General features: G+C 54.3%; 9 protein-coding genes across 9 annotated transcripts; 5 read left to right on the top strand and 4 right to left on the bottom strand.

Moving 5' to 3' along the window:
- Nucleotides 1–479: 479 nt before the first annotated feature.
- Nucleotides 480–1,705, top strand: BKA78DRAFT_356007 (ankyrin repeat-containing domain protein; the record flags this gene model as incomplete). The annotated part of the gene is made up of 2 exons (XM_066892002.1): nt 480–870; nt 1,173–1,705. The coding sequence occupies 2 exons, from the start codon at nt 480–482 to the stop codon at nt 1,703–1,705; spliced, it is 924 nt and encodes a 307-aa protein (XP_066740464.1).
- Nucleotides 1,706–2,842: 1,137 nt separating this feature from the next.
- On the top strand, nt 2,843–4,476 carry BKA78DRAFT_360698 (uncharacterized protein; the record flags this gene model as incomplete). The annotated part of the gene is made up of 2 exons (XM_066892422.1): nt 2,843–3,083; nt 3,152–4,476. 2 exons carry the CDS (start codon nt 2,843–2,845, stop codon nt 4,474–4,476), a joined length of 1,566 nt encoding a protein of 521 aa, XP_066740465.1.
- A 1,047-nt stretch (nt 4,477–5,523) lies between these two features.
- Nucleotides 5,524–5,829, top strand: BKA78DRAFT_298857 (uncharacterized protein; the record flags this gene model as incomplete). The annotated part of the gene is made up of 1 exon (XM_066886979.1): nt 5,524–5,829. One exon carries the CDS (start codon nt 5,524–5,526, stop codon nt 5,827–5,829), a length of 306 nt encoding a protein of 101 aa, XP_066740466.1.
- A 1,286-nt stretch (nt 5,830–7,115) lies between these two features.
- Nucleotides 7,116–8,679, bottom strand: BKA78DRAFT_256426 (putative C6 transcription factor; the record flags this gene model as incomplete). The annotated part of the gene is made up of 3 exons (XM_066885087.1): nt 7,116–8,038; nt 8,174–8,288; nt 8,581–8,679. 3 exons carry the CDS (start codon nt 8,677–8,679, stop codon nt 7,116–7,118), a joined length of 1,137 nt encoding a protein of 378 aa, XP_066740467.1.
- Nucleotides 8,680–8,756: 77 nt separating this feature from the next.
- BKA78DRAFT_272306 (RTA1 like protein-domain-containing protein) lies at nt 8,757–10,263 on the bottom strand. The gene is made up of 3 exons (XM_066885528.1): nt 10,060–10,263; nt 9,740–10,007; nt 8,757–9,686 (listed from the first exon to the last, which is right to left on the bottom strand). The coding sequence occupies exons 1-3, from the start codon at nt 10,205–10,207 to the stop codon at nt 9,197–9,199; spliced, it is 906 nt and encodes a 301-aa protein (XP_066740468.1). The 5' UTR covers nt 10,208–10,263; the 3' UTR covers nt 8,757–9,196.
- Nucleotides 10,264–12,142: 1,879 nt separating this feature from the next.
- On the bottom strand, nt 12,143–14,023 carry BKA78DRAFT_323418 (S1/P1 nuclease-domain-containing protein). The gene is made up of 4 exons (XM_066889204.1): nt 13,510–14,023; nt 13,290–13,358; nt 12,832–13,237; nt 12,143–12,598 (listed from the first exon to the last, which is right to left on the bottom strand). Exons 1-4 carry the CDS (start codon nt 13,858–13,860, stop codon nt 12,408–12,410), a joined length of 1,017 nt encoding a protein of 338 aa, XP_066740469.1. The 5' UTR covers nt 13,861–14,023; the 3' UTR covers nt 12,143–12,407.
- BKA78DRAFT_30359 (uncharacterized protein) lies at nt 13,560–14,621 on the top strand. Its single transcript, XM_066887553.1, has one exon. It carries the CDS (start codon nt 13,947–13,949, stop codon nt 14,544–14,546), a length of 600 nt encoding a protein of 199 aa, XP_066740470.1. The 5' UTR covers nt 13,560–13,946; the 3' UTR covers nt 14,547–14,621.
- A 480-nt stretch (nt 14,622–15,101) lies between these two features.
- Nucleotides 15,102–16,732, top strand: BKA78DRAFT_333276 (phosphatidylinositol N-acetylglucosaminyltransferase subunit C; the record flags this gene model as incomplete). Its single annotated transcript, XM_066890068.1, has 3 exons — nt 15,102–15,255; nt 15,356–16,256; nt 16,336–16,732. 3 exons carry the CDS (start codon nt 15,102–15,104, stop codon nt 16,730–16,732), a joined length of 1,452 nt encoding a protein of 483 aa, XP_066740471.1.
- A 101-nt stretch (nt 16,733–16,833) lies between these two features.
- Nucleotides 16,834–17,713, bottom strand: BKA78DRAFT_356013 (uncharacterized protein; the record flags this gene model as incomplete). The annotated part of the gene is made up of 2 exons (XM_066892003.1): nt 16,834–16,867; nt 16,935–17,713. The coding sequence occupies 2 exons, from the start codon at nt 17,711–17,713 to the stop codon at nt 16,834–16,836; spliced, it is 813 nt and encodes a 270-aa protein (XP_066740472.1).
- Between the last annotated feature and the right edge of the window lie 794 nt (nt 17,714–18,507).

The following is an 18,507-nucleotide window of genomic DNA, read 5'->3' on the forward strand; positions in this document are numbered from 1 at the left end:
TAGGGAAAGCCTGGGCTGGCACTATTGCGCAGCAAGATGTTATCCTCGTTCTCTCGTTGACGAAGCTGGAGATCAATTGGAGAGACCAAAAGAAACATCCTAGAACCCCAGCTGACAAACAAGACAAAGACAAGACGTGTATAAATGCTAGCAGGAATATTCAAGACGGAAAGTTTGAGATGAAATGCTGCTGCGCAAATGGAGGCTTGCGCTCAAGGGATACACTCCAGAAAGCTTAGCCACAAGAAAGCTTAGCCACATTGGAAACGGGAAATTTCAAGGCGTTCCGTGTTGCTCTCTCCACCATGGACGAGGATGATATATACGACATTGGAAAAGTCAGCTAGGCTATTTTTAGGGAAGGTCGACTCAGGTTGGCCCAAAACTTGTGGGACTCAGAAAGAAAACTCAGTACGGCTGCAACGGCTACCGCGGCGCTAGCAACCTCGTCTCGCGAGGGGAATTCCTAGCAAGTCGAGATGGCAAAGCTCCTGCTCCAAGCAGGGGCAAACATCAACTATGCCTACAGCGGAGGAGAGACCAAAACCCCTTTAACACTCACGATTTGTTATGGACCACCGAATCTTGTCCAAACCCTCATCGACCATGGTGCCCGCATGCGCGCCAGCAAATACAAACTGGAATCGGGCACGACCGGAACTGCTGACCCACTCATGGTCGCCATCAGAACTGGGAACCTCCAAGCAGTGCAGATGATGCTGGAGAAGACACCTTGGCAAAATTTGACGAGGAACAACGCGCTTCTGGTTGCTGTCAACACTCGCGCTCCAGAAAACATGCGCATCCTCGAGCTTCTGCTCGAAGGCTTCAACCCTGAGAGCTCGACCACAGCCGCATCAATGGGACGAGGTGCGTCCAACCACGCCCGAGCTGATATGAGAAAGGAGATGAACGACTTGTTGATCGATAATGGCTGTGGCTACTAGGGGAAGGATTGGAGGATGGAGGGAGGCCACTGGTTCAAAAAGCTTGTTTTCTGTAAGTTATTTGTGATGTATACATGCTTAGCTGCGTTAGAAGAGGAATAAACAGTTTTGTATAAAGAAGGAGGGGGTAGTAAGAGTATTGGACGACGACAAGACTTCAAGGGGTAATTTTGGGCATGGCAGAGCTCTTATTTGATCCCCATCGGCACTACAGCACAAGTACAGGTGCCACTGTAGCACTTGAAATATTGTATCACAATGGACGTTCAAACTATGTCAAGTTTGCTGAGCTCCTCCTCCGAGCTGGTGCCAAAGTCAATCAAGCGTTCGGCACCAACCAAGTCGACACCCCGCTGACGCTTGCAATCAAATATGGCCCACCATCCCTAGTGCGGACCAAAATCGAGCACCGAGCGTATCCACGGGCAGCTAAATACGAGGCCAATCCCGGATCTGGGCAAATTGTTGATCCGCTGAGCATCGCGATCAAGACCCGGAATCTACCAGCAGTTGAGATTTTGCTGGAGTGCAACTCTTGGGAAAGACTGACCAGGAATAATGAACTTCTCGCGACCATTAACACCAGCTCCCGGACAATTCCCATAGACAAGCTCGCCCACCAGGAGACGTTGGAATCCTGGAGCTTGAGCCGTCTGCTGGAAAATCTCAATCCGGAAAGCTCCAAACTCTTTGCGCAAATGGGAAAGGGCGCCGTCAAGCGTGCCCGAGCAGACGGGAAGAAGGGGGAAATCAGCTGATTACCGTGCTTGTGGATCATGGACGTCAGTCTTGGGATGGAAGATTGTAAATATTTGATCATGGGGGAGACAGGAAGGAAGGTCGATAAAGAGGCCAAGGAAACAATTGAAGGACCGTCAAATTTCTCCTACCTTGGTGGGCTCCCGGAAGCCACCCCGGAGCCAACTGCCGCTGCCGACCCCGACGATCCAGGGGTAGAATCAACAGACCATTAAGAAAGCCATGTTCGTTACACAGTTGGCCCCCTGAGCATAGCAGCTGAATTCAGAAGCTTCAATGAATGCGGGTGCTCTGGAGACTCTATCTGTTGATGCGATCTGCCGTCCTTTTTTCACATGTGCCTTGATGGTTCCCTTTTACAAGCCACGAATTGCAGCAACACTGGAGCGACGCCTCCAACTTCAAAGATCTACTCTCTTCGTTTCATGCGCAATGTGCAAGAGACAGTGCTGTTCAGAGAAGACTATAATAGAAAGAGGACGGAGGAAAGAAATCCTAAGATCACCTTAGGTCTGTCGTCGCGTTGACAGGCGGCAGCAGACAGACCCCGTACACCTGACTCCACGTTCCCTCCACACCTGGCTTCCTCGCCCAGCCACGACTTCCGCACCTCGCCAACACCACACATCATCTGAGCCGATTAGTCTGCTAGTGCTCACACCGTGTTTTCTGCCTACGTTTTTGCATCCTCCGTCCAAAAGAGCTTTGCCGGTTCAAGTGCGCACACCAAATCGGCCGACACACCTTAACCACACAAGCGAGCGGCCTTCTGCTGACCTGCATCCCAGCGTCGCCTTGACTAGCACTCTTTCACGTTTGAGTTCTGAGCCTGCTACATCATCTGCCGGTGCTCTGCTGCCACTGGAAACGTCACCATCTCTCACTTCAGCTCCACCTTTTTCGTCGACGACCTCAGATTTGCTGCCCCGATTGTGGCCCTCAATTCCGACCGCATCCTAAGCGCAGTGGTGCTTCACTCTTCCTCAATCACATCGAAATCCTCGCTACGAGGCTCGCAAAATCTTGTCCATCTAATCGCGACCATCCATTCGTTGAGCACTTGGAGCGCACCAGCTCCGGCGCGCAACCTCACTTCCCTTCGAAGTTCCGGCAAAGACCGTCGCCTCACGACTTGAATGGCTCTAGAAGCGATCATGTCGTCTACCTCCGCAGAGGAGGGTCCTCCTACCAAGGTCCGTAAAGAGTCGAATGCTATGACAGACGTGCATGGAAACGTGCTCCATGGAGTGAGCAACGAAGGGGAAAGCCTCTTGACAGCCCTACCTCTTGAGCTTTTCAGGATGATAATTGAGGAGACCATTGATCCATCCAAGGGCGAGACGCTGTCGAAAATACTCACAAAGCGCTCTGTCAGCAGTAAGCACCGATCATGCCGTGTCATGTGGCTCCCCACATTGATTTTACTGGAAATCTGACGTCTGTAGGGATATTCAATGATGAAATCATCCTGGCGATTGTCAAAGCTCGCAAGCAACACCGCGCCGCTACTTCATGGATCGAGGAGTGGGGCATGCCTTCTTCCCTCCAGGCCACCTTCTTGAAAACCATTATCACAACTGAATCGCCAAATGACACGTCCCCGTTGGCAAATTTACGTCATGTTGTCGACAAAATCCAGAGTCTACAAGATGACTGGTCGCAAAACAATCACAACAAGTGGCTTCATGCTGCATGCTCTTGCACTACCAAAGGAGTCTTTTTTGACATGAGTGAAACCCTTTCACGTCACAACAACTACTATTCAGGAGAAGCGCGGCTCAGAGAAATCGAATACAGCTGCTGGGTAGTTGCTGCTTGGGAAGGTGATCAGTCCTTGCTGCGCACCCTCAGATCCAAGAATATCGCACACACTCCACGGGAGCGACTGGGAAATGTCATCTATTGCTCAATGGGAACTCCTCAATGGGCGTCTGCATACAAAGGCCAGTGTGATGCAATTCGATACCTTTTGAGCATGGGATTTGATTTCGGAGAGTCAGAGGTTTATGACCCTCTCGAGGCTGCCATGCGCGACGACACGGCCCCAGCATTCGAGCTGATATTACAGAGTCTTGACGGAGAAAGAAGACGCCATGACATAGCCAGGGATATTGCTGAGTTTGGCAGGATCAAATGGGCCAAGATTTTCTGGTCTCCTGACATGCGCTTCAGTCAAATCGAACCAAACGACGCATTGATGTATATGTGTGCGTACGGAACTGGAAGGAAAGAACAAGCAGAGATGGCCAGAGTACTTATCAAAGCCGGAGCCGTGCCCGACGACTCGCACAACTATTGCTTTGACAAGGGAGACACGCCCATCGAAAACACGATTCGCAAAGGAAAAACAGTTCTACTGCGAGCCTTGATCGAAGATGGTGCATGGAAGCGAGCAAGAGAGGTCTGCCCATGGGATGGAGGGGTCGTACAATGGATAGACCCTGTCCTCATAGCGATTGAATACAACAAGCCCGACGCCCTGGAGATACTCCTGGAAGACAGACCGTGGGAGACAAGAACCTGCAAGAATGCGCTTGCCGAAGCTGTCAGGGCCAGCAAAACAGAGAGCCCTCCCGGAAACACCCACATGCTCGCGATCCTCCTCCGAGACTTCGACCCGAATCGTACAATCTCCTCGGTGCGAAAGGGGCGCCGCGCCGTTGAGCTTGCTCGCGAACAAGGCAAGAACGACATGCTCGATATGCTGCTCGAGCACGGATGCGGAGTAGAGCTAAAGAATCGTCCGTTGCGCAAGTGCAAACGGACGTGATGATGATGTCGGCCGGTGGAAGATTTGACGCCAATTGCTTTTCGGAAAGACGTGGAAAATGGCCAAGATGGTGTGCAGAGGAACCGACCAGCTGGAAGTTTGCTATTCAAGATGGCTGCAGAGGGACAGATGTATTCGCGAAACAGGACAGAGACTGGAGAGAAGGCAGGATTAAAGATGGCCATGTATATAAAGCAAACGGTATGCTTTCACCAGGACCGGTAGCTAGCTCAGGCGATGAATGCATTACTCGTTGCTGTCAGGGCCGCACGAGACAGTGACTGCGTTCGGATACTCAGACTTCTCCTCTGAGGCTTCAAGCCAACACGTTCGGCGCGCGACATGGAACGTGCTCGCGAACTGACGGCGCTTGCTGTTTCATTGAACCGCAGCTGGATCATCAATGAGTTGGTCGATCATGGCTGTGGAGTTGAGTTGGACCCTGATTTTTGACGGACGCACTGCAAACACCTACGCACCTTCTATTCAAGCACGGATGCGCAGCAAAGGTGCAGAAACGTCTGTGGTGCAAACGTAAACGACCATGAAGACGACTTTGGACTGTGGATGATATGGGTTCAATCGCTTTTCGGAAAGACTTATCAGCAATCAAGACGACATGAGGGACAGTCGAAAGCTGGAGGATTTGCTATCCAAGATGGCGGGGAGGGGGAGATGTGTTCGCAGGACAGGATAGAGGCTGGAAAGAAGGCGGGATCAAAGATGACAATGCATGTAAAGTAACCGGACAGACAGAGCATTGAAAGCGAAGAAATCTGAAGACATTGAAACCCCGAGAACAAAGACTTGAAAGAAAGGGACTAGAGAGAAGGGAACTCGAGACAAAGCGACTACAGATAAGGCGATGGAAGCAGAGAAGGAGAGGGCAAGAGCGAACATGGCAAGGAACAGGTGGATTTTGCAAAGATTGAGGGACATGTACACTCACCAAGACCGCCAGCAGACTAAAGATGTATAACGAAACCGAAGAAATGCGAGGACGTATATAGTAGAAAGACCAGACTATCCTATGATTTGACAAAGCTCATGCCCAAGCATGGATGCAGAGAAGAGCTCAAAGTGGTCAGGACCAGCAAGACTGGAAGTCCGCCCGGAAACACCGACATATTCCAAATTCTCCTCCGCAACTTCAACCCTAACGGCACGAACACATCTTTGCGAATGGGGCGCAGCGCTGTCGATCTTGCGTACCAACAAGACAAAGACGACCTACTCGACATGCTGGTCAAGCACGGATGCTGGGGAGGGACGAGGGAATGCCTGCCGCGCAAATGCAAAAAGGTCAGGCGCGAAGACGGCGACGCGGACGGCGACGTGTCGATGTCTGAATGATACGGGGTCAATTTGAATTGGGGAAAAAGTTATGAGAAGTCAAGACGATGTTGAGGAGGGACGGGTGGCTGAGAATTTGCTCTAAAGATGTCAAGGGAGGGAAAGGTGTGCTAACCAGCCGGGACAAAGACTTGAAAGAAAGGGACTAGAGAAAGGGACACGAGAGAAAGCGAGGACCATGAAGGTGACCGTCGGGGGCACAGGGACTAGAGAGAAAAGGATCCGGAATGTACAATACATACTCCAGAACGGCCATAGGATGCTCTCCGCAGGCCTCTCCAGCGGAAAGGATCAAGAGGTAGAGGGTAGAGTCAAATTGAATGTGTACATGCCTGAAGCCTGATAAGTGCCTGAAAGACCCTCACATTCTCGCAAACCACGTCGCTTTCGTCTCTGGATACCCCTCACGACTCTAGCGCAACTTCAACTTCAACTCCAAGCTCCTCCAACATCCAAACCACCGTAGCCCCGCGCAAGTCCACAGCCATCTCTTCAGCCAATCATCACATTCGATGCCCACTACAACTGCCATCTTGCTCATGCGTGGAAGCAACGCAAAGCGTCCTCAGTCCAGGGTTCCAGCGGTTTCAGGGTTGAGAGAGACAGCGGCGAGACCGGAGGAGACTTGGCACTCATCGCTGAAGTAACGATACCTATGGATCGACGCCCGATGACTTGCTTCTGACTGTGTTGTTTCGACGGCTTTGTTTACAAGACAAAGTTCCAAATGGGCGGTCAGACTCGCGTCTCCTGCACGCTGCGTTGCTTTGCTTCGTTCTGCTCTGCTCACTTTGGCCTCCTCTTTTCTCGCTGGCCATGAGAATCTTCAATATTTCCAGTCCACTCTTCTTTTCATGACTCCTGTGCTGCTCTCTTTCATGTGCCACACATTTTGGCACCGAGGTCCGAGATTGGCATTTACTGTGACATCCACTTCTGCAGCGCCGTGCGGTGACAAGCGCACATGTCCAAACGTGACAGACCGCTGGTTTTCTCCAAATGCTCTGCTTGAATCGGATCAGCGCTCAGTCGGCCGCGGCAGACAGCGTCCGGTTTTGTGCTCGGAGTGACTAAGCCTTTAGCCAGGAGGGTATGTGCCATTCGGTGTAGCCATGCCGCAAGTCGGCGTCGGAAGCTTGCTCCTAACGGAGGCCCGTTTTCGCACTTTCCGGTAATGTGGTCCCAAGGCATAGCTACAGAAGCCATGGACCCTGGCGGGCCTGTTGCTCCACGGACTTTCAACGGCCTCGAAAAGAGTTTTAGGATCCAAGATAGCCCATTCTTTCTCATCTGGTCGGTGGAACCCATCCAATCTGCTCAATCGGCCACTGCACCCATACTCTGAACTCGCGATCCAAGGACTTGTAAATGCCCGACATGAGGTGGTAGACCCAACCCTTCATCCACCAGCTGGACTCGAGCGTGTGCAGCAAAACGCAGAAGTGCGCGAAGATAACAAGCGCAACAGGCTTGCGCTGCCGCGCGCATTCGACGAATTCGTCCGGGAGACGAAACAGCCATACAAACACACCATGGGTCGGGAGCTGCCCCTCGGCGTGATCGACGTCGAAGACTAGCGCATAGCTGACCCATAAAGAGGTAGCGACTTGGCGGTAAAGTTTGCAATTGGGATCCTTCTTAACCTCGATTTCTTGCAGTAACAGCCGCAATTCCTTTAAATGTTCGCTTTCCTCTGGTATCTTGTCGTGCTCCAGGACCATGGTAACTCGTCGGCCGCCGGGGCAGATGGTGGGTGCAAGGATGCCATGTATGAGATCGAGCTTGGACGTCTCCACGAGGAGCTTGATGGTGTGGAACAGTACCCGGTGCTCGCACACGCCCTTGTCACCAAAAATGAGAAAGTCGCCGGGTCTGGGGCCGCGACCAAGCGCGATGAAGCTGGCGACGACGGCAAACAGGTACAGGGCGGGTGCGTTTTCGCTGTCGACGTGGGATATCACTGATGTGGCGGTCCGGATAGCAATGCCCCAGTGGTGCTCCATTTGGCGCTGAAAATAGTCCCGTCGCTCGTCGTCAAACCTGGAGAGATGGCTGGCTGCCATGGACAAGAGGCCATGGAGCACAAACGGGTGGGAGAATCCAATCGAGGGCGCATTCACCCGCCAAAAGTTCTGGAGCCCGGGAAGCGAATACAGAGTATAAGCGGTCGACGTGCAGTAGTGGTGAAAAAGCTCCAATTGGGCGACGTCTAGGCCGGAGGGTCCCTGAGTCGAGCTAGGGGTTGTAGAGGTGTCCATCCACGGACTGGGGGTGCTTCCGGGCAACATGGGGGTCGCAGCATCGGCCAAAGATGGTTCGGTTGGAGTCAATTGTTCGCTTGGACTGGCGGAGTTTGACGGTCCAGCCGAAGCTCGAGATGTCTGCGATGCTGGAAGGAGGAAATCGCAGTGAATCGCATGGCGGACGCAGTTGGTGCAGGCCGGCTTTTTCTCATCGCACTAGCATAAAGTTAGAGAGAGCGTAGGAACCAATGAAAGGAGCGCTGGTACGGGAATATATCAGACATGAAGCTAGTAAGACGACAGTGGAAATGACAAATGGCACAACAAAAGTCTCAAAATGCTGGGTAAGCCCAGGGATCTAGGCAGCAGCGAAATACCCGTGACAGCTGCACTTTCCAACGCCGTGTATCCACGAGAACAAAGAGACGACGTCCAAAATCGACCAAGCATCAAAGCAAAGAATGGACGCCTTGAAAAGAAGCGAGGGACACGACAGGGAAAGGCTTACCTTGATTCTCCGGCGTTTGCAATTGGCACATCCGAGGCGCGACTTGCGATGAGATCGGCGCGACGCGACCTTCCTCTCAGCGTCGCCGGACGGCACCATGCTCCCCAGACGATGCGTATTCATGCATAGAGACAAGACGCGACGGACAGGTAGGAGATTTGTGGTCAAGGGAAAAAGAAGCGATTCGAAGAGGTGCGCAGCGGAGGATGAGAAAGAGAAGAAGTGTGATATATGAATCGAAGGTTCGTACTCGCTCGGTAAAGCGCAACCCGCCGGTTCTCCCGCGACGGCCCGCTTGTGCCAACCGGAACACCACACACCATGCCCGGAATTCTTCAATCCGAAACACTATTGTCACTTGTCACTACGCGTCCGACTGCACCAGTGCCAGCATTTCTTCATCAGTACACTTGCTAAACCGCCGGCAAAATCCATTTCTGAACGCCAGACCTTCTATTCCGTTGCGCCACGCCGTTTGCATTACTGACATCAGAAATCACTCCAACTCTCACTCATGCGCCATGGCCCTTGCGTCTCCAGCATTCTCTCCAACAATCTCTCCAACAATCTCAACGAAAAATGATCCCAAAACCATCAATTACTCTTGACATGCCCCTCACTTATTCTGGTGACTCCGGAGTTCGTGCAGGGGCAGCTGGCCCATCTCGGTATCGGCTTCAGAAAGCGTCTTCTCCTGGGGTCTGAGCAGTGTGAATCCGTTGGTCGCAGCCTTTTCGCCGCGAAGCAAGAGTCCGATTTCGCTGGGATGCCACCAGTTGAACCAGGCGCAGACGAAGAACATGAGAAGAGCGTCGAAAATGTACAGGAACACTTCGTGGGTCAAAAGGTACCCATCTTCTCCCTGGATGTACTCGATCAGGCGGAAAAGGCACCTGACCAGAATGAAAGAGCTAGCGGCGTAGAGTGCCAGGAGGTAGTACCTCCAGCGTATCTCGGGTCTGCACGACGCATCCGTAGGACTCTTGTTCATCCGCATGTGGAATATGGCTGCCACGATGATAAAGAATCCGAAGAAGGCAAGCTGGACGGCCAGGCCGATGATGATGATGTTTTCGCCAGTCTGCTGCTTGGACTTGGATTCAGCGCTTGCCAACATGGCGGCACCTGTCATTGTCAGCAAGATATATCTCCTTTGGACGTCAACGCTGTCTCACCGAGGCATTGGATCAGGAAAGCAAAGACGTCGCCAATGACGAAGAACTTCGTCAACCAACGCTTCCTGATAAGCGAAAGATGCTCCCCATCAGTCAAGAGAATGACCCGCCCCAGTATCATGTAGATCGAAGCAGCCAACAGAGATGGCGCAACCAGGGAGAGCACGGCCTGAATGATGTATGGCGGCTTTGACCAATATCCGGGATCCTCGAAGGTATTGATGGCTCGGAATACGTATGTAAAGACCTCGACTTTGAGAACAACAGTCAGCGTGGCGCTCAGCAGAAAAGTCGCTTTACTTACACAAGGCACCGAAAATGAAAGCCGTCATGTACCACGTCCTCGTCTTGAGCATCTGTGCGATGTGGAGTGCTGATGACAAGCCGAAAAGGACGACGAAAATGACGGCAGCCGGTTTGCTTGGCTCATATTTGTAGTAGTCGTTTGCCATGATGCTCGGTTCTCGGTTTCCGGAATTGAGTGCGGTAATAGGGAGCAGTTGATGCCGTTGAAAAGGTGAGGAACTGACTTAGAAGACTTTCAATTCTCTTTATATGTTTCCGCACGACGGCATGCTATCAGGAAGAAAGTCTTCTTTCTTTACTGACCCCGGCACCCAGACAACCCGGAGCCTGTGCGCAACCAGAGGCTGGTGGACCGCTGAACCGCAGCAGCAACAACCATCAACACAGCCCACCACGAAAATTTCCCGATTAGTGCCGTTTCTAGGCTGCCACGCGCGCTGGTGGTGAAGATGTATATCACTTTCATAACTTCGGCACGGATGGAACACGGCCCGGTGATACTCTTCAATACAGAGAAATCGGGCTCGGCAACACTGCTCAAACTAGCCCTCGACCCAATCACAAGCTGTTCACTGCCGCTAGATGGCTGAATCTTACCGTAAAACATTCTCTTGGCTAATGCTTGGTCGCGTCTGCGTTTAGGTGTCCAATCATTGGCTTCCTTGAACGACGAGGGCGGAATTGTTCACCACGGCTGCCACTGATGCCGGCGCAGGGCTGAACAAGTACCGAATCTGAGAGTTTGGCATTCCCAAGGCAATGTATTTCCAATGCTTGGACTTCAGCCAAAGGTATTGGCCTTAGGTACAGCGGAGTCTTGGCCGCTACGATTAGGGCGGAGCGGGGTGGAGCTCACACCACAAAAGTTATGCAACACAGCGGAGTGGATGCACCCGCTGCTCCTCTGCGTCTGATTCCAGATCTACCCAGCAGATGTTTCGAGTCAGCCCAGCCACCGTCGCGCAACCAGTCCATTTCAGGCCATGGGCAGACCAAAGAAGCCTCTGACAGTCAGCACAGCCTCCCCGTTGTTGCGCAATACGAGCATGTTTATCTACGTCACGCTAGATGGAGGCTCCTGCCGGGTAAGCATCAACCAGGGTCTGGTAGTGACGAAAAAACAATCTGCCACGGTGGCCTGGCTCAGCATCGTCTAATCGACCTTGTTAGACCCACAAGCTTTGAATCCTCTGAATGCGAAAGCGAAAGGCATCAACTTGGTGGCTGTGAACAGGCTGGCGGCCTGCAGTTCTAACTGCGCCAGCAATCTCACGAGACAACCCCCTTTTTTCTTGGTTTGTTTACTGGACGACCAGTTTTTGCTACGGTCAGATATTTACTTGTACCACTGGTCTTCTTGCTACTGTTTGTTCAAGTGACTCCTTATATCTACCCAATTGGATATGCATTACGAAGTGGCCCAGCTACCTTCAGAGACCGCATCCACAGACATCAACAGTTCCCGATGAAGCTTATTCGTAAAAAGGGTCACCGAAGTGGTCGGCGAACAGACATCCGGTCCATCTAACCAATTGGATGCTAATGGCCCGAGAGGTCTTTGTTCCACAGATACTGATTATGTTGAAACTTAACACAAAAACGATGGGCAAACCAATCGAGTTACGAAGGGGATACGGTGCGGAGATCCCGGTGATAACAGCTTACACCGACCCTTCTATCCTTCCATAAGAAGTGCATCAATGCTATTCTATGCAGTGCTTAAGCCCTGCAAGTACATCATCTCTTCCTCCTGCTGATTTCTCTTCATCATGGATTTGAGTTAGGTAGGGACGAGGATATTGACAAAGAGGTCTCGAGGGGCTTGATAAGGGAACAAAGGACAGCGGTAGATGAAAGATAATCCCTTTTCTCGGCTGCCTTGTCTTTCACTGCCTATTCGGTGGTTCGATTTCGTCGGCCCGGTTGAGAAGAGAATCTGTCAGACCCTTGCCGGCGCTCTTCCTTCTGAGCGGACAGCCTTCATGACTGATGGCCGACTGCAGTTGGACGGGCTTCTCTCTCAGGGGACAATCTGTAGGAGTACAACCACAGGACTCTGATGCACAGGAAAGGTGAAATTTCCGCAGCCTTAAGTGACTGACCAAGCTGCACACGACAGGTTTTGTCATTCTGACTGCATGGATTCTGTTTGACTGCAAGCTAGGTGATTGGATACAGGGCCTGCCTCTTCTGTTTTCCCGTCTCCTCAACCACTTTGACACACGCTCCCATCCCCGCCCAGCTTCCTCTCCGCTGTAAACAAGAAAGCCTGCTCAACGACTTCTGCCTGGCCAAGCGGAAGATTCCAAATGGCTTCCGGATGCAAGCTCCACCCGCACGACAACCTCAACAGGTGCATCCAATGACGTGCCTCTTTTCGCGAGTCTTGACCGCGGCCTGGCTTCGGGCCATGCCAGGCTTGGGGAAGGTGTAGGCCTCGAAGCTTCTAGCCGAGTGGTCCCTCTTAATCTTCGAACTTCCCAGAGTGGTTTCGCCCGTCGCGATTAGGTCCAACCACGCCGCGAGGCGGTACCCGGCTGTGCAAGCCACCAGTCAGCAACAATTCTAAACCACACACACACAGACATGTTCATGAAGCACGATGTCATGCTCAGAAAGACTCCTCAGCCGCACACGTTGCTGCGGTTGGGGCCGGGGTGGACGGCTATAGCCGGCCCGGAATGGAAGACAACCGACTTCGATGAAGCTGAAGTTGCAGGAGAAGACAACATCCATCGACGACGGCAACGAAAAAGGGGGAAGTACTCACCACGCGCGATTCTCTCCTCAATGACACCGATGCTGCTCTCATAGTAATCGCCGCTCAAATCGCCCGTCTCGACGGCCTCCCTACCACCCGGCATGACAGTGCTGCAAACAAACTTGTTGGTCTCGGTGGCCCACACCATGGCGCTGCTCTCGACGTCGTCAACGTCCATGCCGTCGAGCCAGCTGGGAGCGCTGCTCGCGTAGCTGCCGCTCTTGATCTCGGTCGTCAGGTTCTCGGCCCACGTTTGCGCGTCCGACAGCGAGGAGCCGCCCACCAGCTGCTCCGGCATATCGCTGTCCCAGATGTGGTGCAGGTTGGTCGCCTCGCCGTCGTACGTCACGTCGATGCCGTTGCCGCCCGCTTCGAGCGCTTCGTCGTGCAGCGGCTGGTGGATGTCGCCCAGGAACTGCGGCCGTGGTCAGGGTTAGGTTTCGGGGGTTGGTCAAGAGGCAGCGTACGTGAATGACCCATTTCAGAGCCTTTTGGACTTCAGTGGAAGAGATGGTCGTAGACTGGACGCGCGAGGTCTGGTAGGCAGTGAGTACCAAATCTTTTTTCTTGCATCCTTTGTGGCTTCCGCATCCCCTATTGCCCAAGCTCTTCTCTCCGTTTTACTTTCCAAAATTCTGGCAGCATCCGTTCGCTCACTGATTCCAGCATTGACAGAGAAATACATACGTAATTGGCAATCGCTGAGACGATGCAGCCTTCCTCGGGACAGTCCCTCTCCAGATCCACATTGCACGTGTCGGGCGGGTCATCATTCGCATCTATATAATGGAAGCCGGCAGTAAACTCGCCCTCGTCCGTGTAGCGGTAGCTGTCCGCCCACGTGGCCACGGACGCCAGATAGCTGGTGCCGTCGTCACCGAGGATGCCTTGGGCCCATGTGGAAGTTTCCTGGGAGACAAAGTTTTGGGCAATAAATGCTACAGTCTCGTGGCCCAGGTAGCCCCAAGCGTGGACGTTGGAAGAGAGGAGGCAAAGGGGCAGTAGGGAAAGAAGGGAGAGAGGGCGTGGGGCAGGCATTGTGGTACAAGAGAAGGGGACAAGAGATGGAAGCGCGAAGGAGGAAGAAAAAGGCACGAATGCTCTAGGAACACAGGTATAGATATATGGCTCGCTGGACAGCTTGGTCCCGTCGCCCGTCACCTGGTCTGACCGAAGAGGCGATAGATATCCACGCGGTACCTGGGGTACGGTGCCTGTCTCGCCTCGCTTACCTGCTTGCTTCGCGGTTCGCCTGTCACTTGCTACTACCGGCCGTTGGACAGCTGCCCTCCCTCCTCGCAGCGCGCCCAATCCAGCTCTTCCTCCACTACCACGACCGCTCCTCCTACTCTCGCGGGTACCTGACAGCAAACATCCGCATACAGCTATCTCCTCGACCCGCGAATCACACCCTCATTCCGCCGCCCGTGCAGGCTTGCCAAGAGCGGCGCCACGGACCTTCACCGCCGGAAGTGGCAAGTCGAAGTGCTGGAGAGGGCCTGATTGGTCGGGGCGAGGGCACGCCTATCGACCTGTGTACGAGCTGTGGAACTGCTCTGCAAAGCTGTATCAGATTGTTCGCCTGGGAGTTGGGTTGGTTGATTGTTTACAGGTGGAAAATGATGTTGGTTGTTGGCGAGAGCAGCGTCGGTGATCGCCGGGACGGAACGGCACCGCTTGGGGGCGGTTCTGGCCGCCACGGGCTGTCAATTGCGCGTTGCTGAGCTTATGTCGACCGCGCGTTAGTAGGGGAGAACTTTTTGGCCTTCAAAAGAATTTCAAAAGTCGAGTCGTGGCAGATGGTAGCTCTTGCGGATTGAATCAACACTCCCCCACGCCATTGGCCAGGATGTGCAGTGGGGCCGCTCTCTAGCATCAAGGCGCGTCACAGCGCCGTCGCTGCTGCTGCGAGCTAGGTTTCCAACAGCCCTCAACTCCAACCATCCATGCCTCCCCCCTACGATGCTGCGACGACGACCACGCAAACCGACGCCAGTAATGGCCCAACCCCCAGCCCAAACCTTTTGTCGCAGGGTCCCGCCATGAAACATCCCAACGGCATCGGCACCGCGGGCGGCGGCGGCGGTCGACATGGTCCCAGTCCCGACCCTTCGCGCCTGGCTCCAGAAGACGCCTTTCTGTACCAGCACCATCACTACGATAGCCACGGCCATCTCTCCCAGCCCGAGTCGCGCTCCCACTCGCGTTCTCCGCCTCCGACTGCGCGGCGTCCGCGTCTGCATAGTTCGTCGTCGACGGCCGTGCCTCTGCTTGGCGACATGACTGCGAACGGCGCTGCGGTGGGTGGAGCGGCCGGACGCATTCTGGAGGCGCGGCGGAAAAAGGAGAGGGATAGAGAAAGAGACAGAGGGAGAAGTGGTAGCAGGCGACGAAAGGGCCAGTGGAAGAAGCTGTTGTGGGTAAAGCAAGCATGTACGTACAATCCGCCCTGAACCTCGACGGCCACTGGCTGCCAAAACACTTGCGACATGTCCATTGGAAAGAGAAATAGCTAACAGAGCTCCGCTCAAAGACCCCGACAACTACACCGACGAAGAGACGTTTCTCGACCACCTCCAACGCAACCCGCGCCTGCAGCCCTACGAATTCTGGCCCCTCGTCGCCGACAGCACCGTCATCGTCCAGCACGTCATGTCCGTCGTCATCTTCATCTGCTGCTTTACAGGTATCGTCCAGGAGCGCGTCACGCCCTTTGCCATTGTCAGCTGCGGGAGCCTGGGCACCATTCTCGGCTGGGCCCTGTGGGATCTTTGGGTGGGACAAGAGGAGGATGCGGAGGCCATGGCGGCAGTGGAGGAGCAGCACGCTGCGGACGCGGATGCCGACACAACTACAAAGAATCACTTGACCGAAGCGGCTACCGCAAAGCTCGACGGCGCACCGCAGGAAGATGTCGCGAGTAGCATCAGCTCTGCAAGCTCCGGGGGACAGACGGCAGCCGCTGCTGCTGCGGCGGCTACGGGACTGGGATTGTTGCTGCCGAACTCCAACTCGAATGCCAATTCTAATTCCAACGTCAATTCGAACTCAAACTCGAACCGCCATTCTAATTCAAACTCCCACAACGACGGAAGGGACAGCAACGGACATTCGCGTGGAGCCAGCGTCGCATCGGTAGTATCCAATGGATCCGCTGTGTCGGGAAACTCTGCCGGCCACTCTACAGGCGTCGACAATTCGACTTTGGCCTCGCCTTCGCACCATCCGCCTCTAGAGTCGTGGTCAACGCGGAATCAGAGGCGCGTTGCGACCATCAAGTCTGCCGTCCTTATTTACTGCGCGCTGCTAGGACTGAGCCCGATCCTCAAGTCCTTAACCAAGTCGACGACGAGTGATTCCATTTGGGCCATGACGAGTGTGCTAATGTGTATTAATGTATGCTTTTTTGATTACGGTGGTGGAGTTGGTGCCAAGTAAGTCTATTCTTCTATGTCTATGGTCTAATCTATATGTAGGATTTCTTTTGCAGATTTCAGCTCTAATGATTGGCAGATTTCCCGCCTCGCTCTCTACAAATGCCGCCATCATGGCTGCCACGGTGCTGGCCTCGCGACTCGAGTCAACGACCGACGTTTTTTCGTTCCTACTCTTCTCGATCGAAGTCTTTGGCCTCTTCCCCGTCTTCCGCCGCCATCTGCGCTTCGTCTCTTGGCGTGGCCACCTGACCCTGACCATCTTCCTCGTGATGGGCGCCGGAGCGGGCTTCTCGCTCGCCGTCTCAGGCGGCACGTGGAAGGCTGCCATCACGGGCGTGGTTCTGGGCAGCTTCTTGACCAGCTTGGTCATGGGAATCTGCAGCTGGTGGTTGATTGGGCTGCAAAAGTACAAGAACGAGATTCACGGGCCCTGGGATCCGGCGCAGCCGATTATCCGTAGGCGGTGGGATTGATCTTGTTCCTCTTCATGGAGTTGAGGGCATTTCCTTTCTCTGCAGATAATCCTCAAACGTGCAAGCGCCGCTTGCGGGCCATGTGTCGGATGGCGTGAGCTTCAGGGCAGTTTCGACGTCGCGGAGAGCGCCATGCTTGGCAAGGTGGCGCAACGAAACCACTTCCAGAGCAATCTTGCCATGTTGCTGGTCCCTCTCCCACCGAATCAGCTTGCCCTCGCCGAGGGGTCCTTCGCGGTGGTCCTTGTACCCCGCAACCATACCCCACATACGCTCGACAATGTCGTCGGTGGGTACGTCGTCGGTTCCGGTGTAGAAAACGGCATCCCACGGCTTGCGGCGCTCCATTGCCGTCCCGGACGCATAGCTACCGGTCAGAACCACACGGTCCAGGCCCTCAATGTTACACAGCAACCGGCGCAGAATGTCCCACAGGTGTCGGCGCGTCACCCGGACGTGGGGCCAAGCCTCAAAGTTCAAGATGACGGTGTTCAGGGCGGGGGCGTCCTCGGCGAGGCACCCCATGGTCTTGGCCCAGGCGGTGCCGGCGGGATAGGCGCAGTAGCTGGGCCACTCGAGGCGCGGGACGGTGCGGCCGAGCGAGTCGACGTGCGTGGTGCTCCAGGGGCTGACGTCGCGAATGTCGAGCTCGAGGGTGCGCACGGCGGCGCGCAGGAATGGCGGCAGCGAGGTCAGGAAGGCGTGGCAGTGTTGGGCCGAGGTGAAGCGGAAGACGTTGTTCTGGTACAGGATGTGCACTGGACACTCGGCGTGGATGTGACGGCACGTTCGCAGCAGCCCGGCGCCCAGCAGCGGTATCGAGTGGTGAGGGCTCTTGGGGAACGAGACGGTGTTGTTGGGGAAGAGGGCGTCGGTGACGGGACTCGACGTGGTCAGGGCCAGGTCGTAGATGCGGTTCCTGACCTCGCCGGGAAGCGAGAGGAAGCGGGATTGGTGCGTGGACGTTGTGGTTGGGCTCATGTTGGGCTTGTGGTGGTGGGTGGGTGGGTGGGTGGGTGTAGCTGTCAGACTGAATGAGTGGTTTGCGGTGGTCAAAGGAGTGGATGGATGGATGGATGGATGAAGCACTCTCGTGTCTCGCACAAGATGAGGACGAAGGAAGGAAGGAGAGTCGAGAGAGCAAGGAAAGAAGAAGTAAAGGGCTTTGAGTGCCGAGTGAAACGAGGGCCCTTTTGTCGCAAACCCCAGGCACACAGGGCTCAACGGAGACACAAAAGGGCCGTAGCGGGGGAGAGGGTGTGAGCGAGGGAGGGTCGAAGCGCAGGCCAGAAGGTGGTGTCGGTGTCGGTGTTGGTCCAGTGCTGCACTCCATTTTTTTGATTTATTTTCAGGGAGTCAGGGTCTTTGCAGATGTCTGGGGCCCTACCCTATCAGCGTGGCTCTGTTGCACCTGTACCACGTTTCCGAGAGAGAGATGAAATTGTCTACGTGTCTAGCTCTGGCATACCGTCTGTCTCTGTTTGTGCTTTGTCAAAACATGCATTTGCCACAGTGTGCAATGTTGGTGGTCAGTGACAATTTGCAGATGTACACATCAGGTGCATGGCAAACGAACCCATGTCTCGTCCCTGCATCCGATAAGGATAAGCCCAAACCCCAGCGGGCGGTGAGGCTGATAAGCCGCCGTCGGGTGCTTCCTCGGCGGCGGCAGACTTGCAGTTCGGGGGAGTCCCGGAACCGCAAGAGGACCGAGCCGGCCGTCTGCTTTTGTCTCTCCCTGCACCAACCGCTTCTTCTTCGCAAACCATATGGAT

The sequence above is a fragment of the Phyllosticta capitalensis genome (genome assembly GCF_038381095.1).
Source record: "Phyllosticta capitalensis strain CBS 128856 chromosome Unknown BKA78scaffold_10, whole genome shotgun sequence".
NCBI classification, from domain to species: Eukaryota; Fungi; Ascomycota; class Dothideomycetes; order Botryosphaeriales; family Phyllostictaceae; genus Phyllosticta; species Phyllosticta capitalensis.

Bases quoted from the DNA above. Each gene is read 5' to 3' on its own strand.
- BKA78DRAFT_30359 (XM_066887553.1), top strand. From the start codon at position 13,947: ATGGCTCGCTGGACAGCTTGGTCCCGTCGCCCGTCACCTGGTCTGACC.
- BKA78DRAFT_323418 (XM_066889204.1), bottom strand. From the start codon at position 13,860: ATGCCTGCCCCACGCCCTCTCTCCCTTCTTTCCCTACTGCCCCTTTGC. The intron at 13,359-13,509 runs GTATGTATTTCT...ACTGCCTACCAG, and splicing joins TCTCAGCGATTGCCAATTAC to ACCTCGCGCGTCCAGTCTAC. The intron at 12,599-12,831 runs GTGAGTACTTCC...TGGCTTGCACAG, and splicing joins TGAGGAGAGAATCGCGCGTG to CCGGGTACCGCCTCGCGGCG.
- BKA78DRAFT_272306 (XM_066885528.1), bottom strand. From the start codon at position 10,207: ATGGCAAACGACTACTACAAATATGAGCCAAGCAAACCGGCTGCCGTC. The intron at 10,008-10,059 runs GTAAGTAAAGCG...TTGTTCTCAAAG, and splicing joins TTTCATTTTCGGTGCCTTGT to TCGAGGTCTTTACATACGTA. The intron at 9,687-9,739 runs GTCCAAAGGAGA...CATGTTGGCAAG, and splicing joins CTCGGTGAGACAGCGTTGAC to CGCTGAATCCAAGTCCAAGC.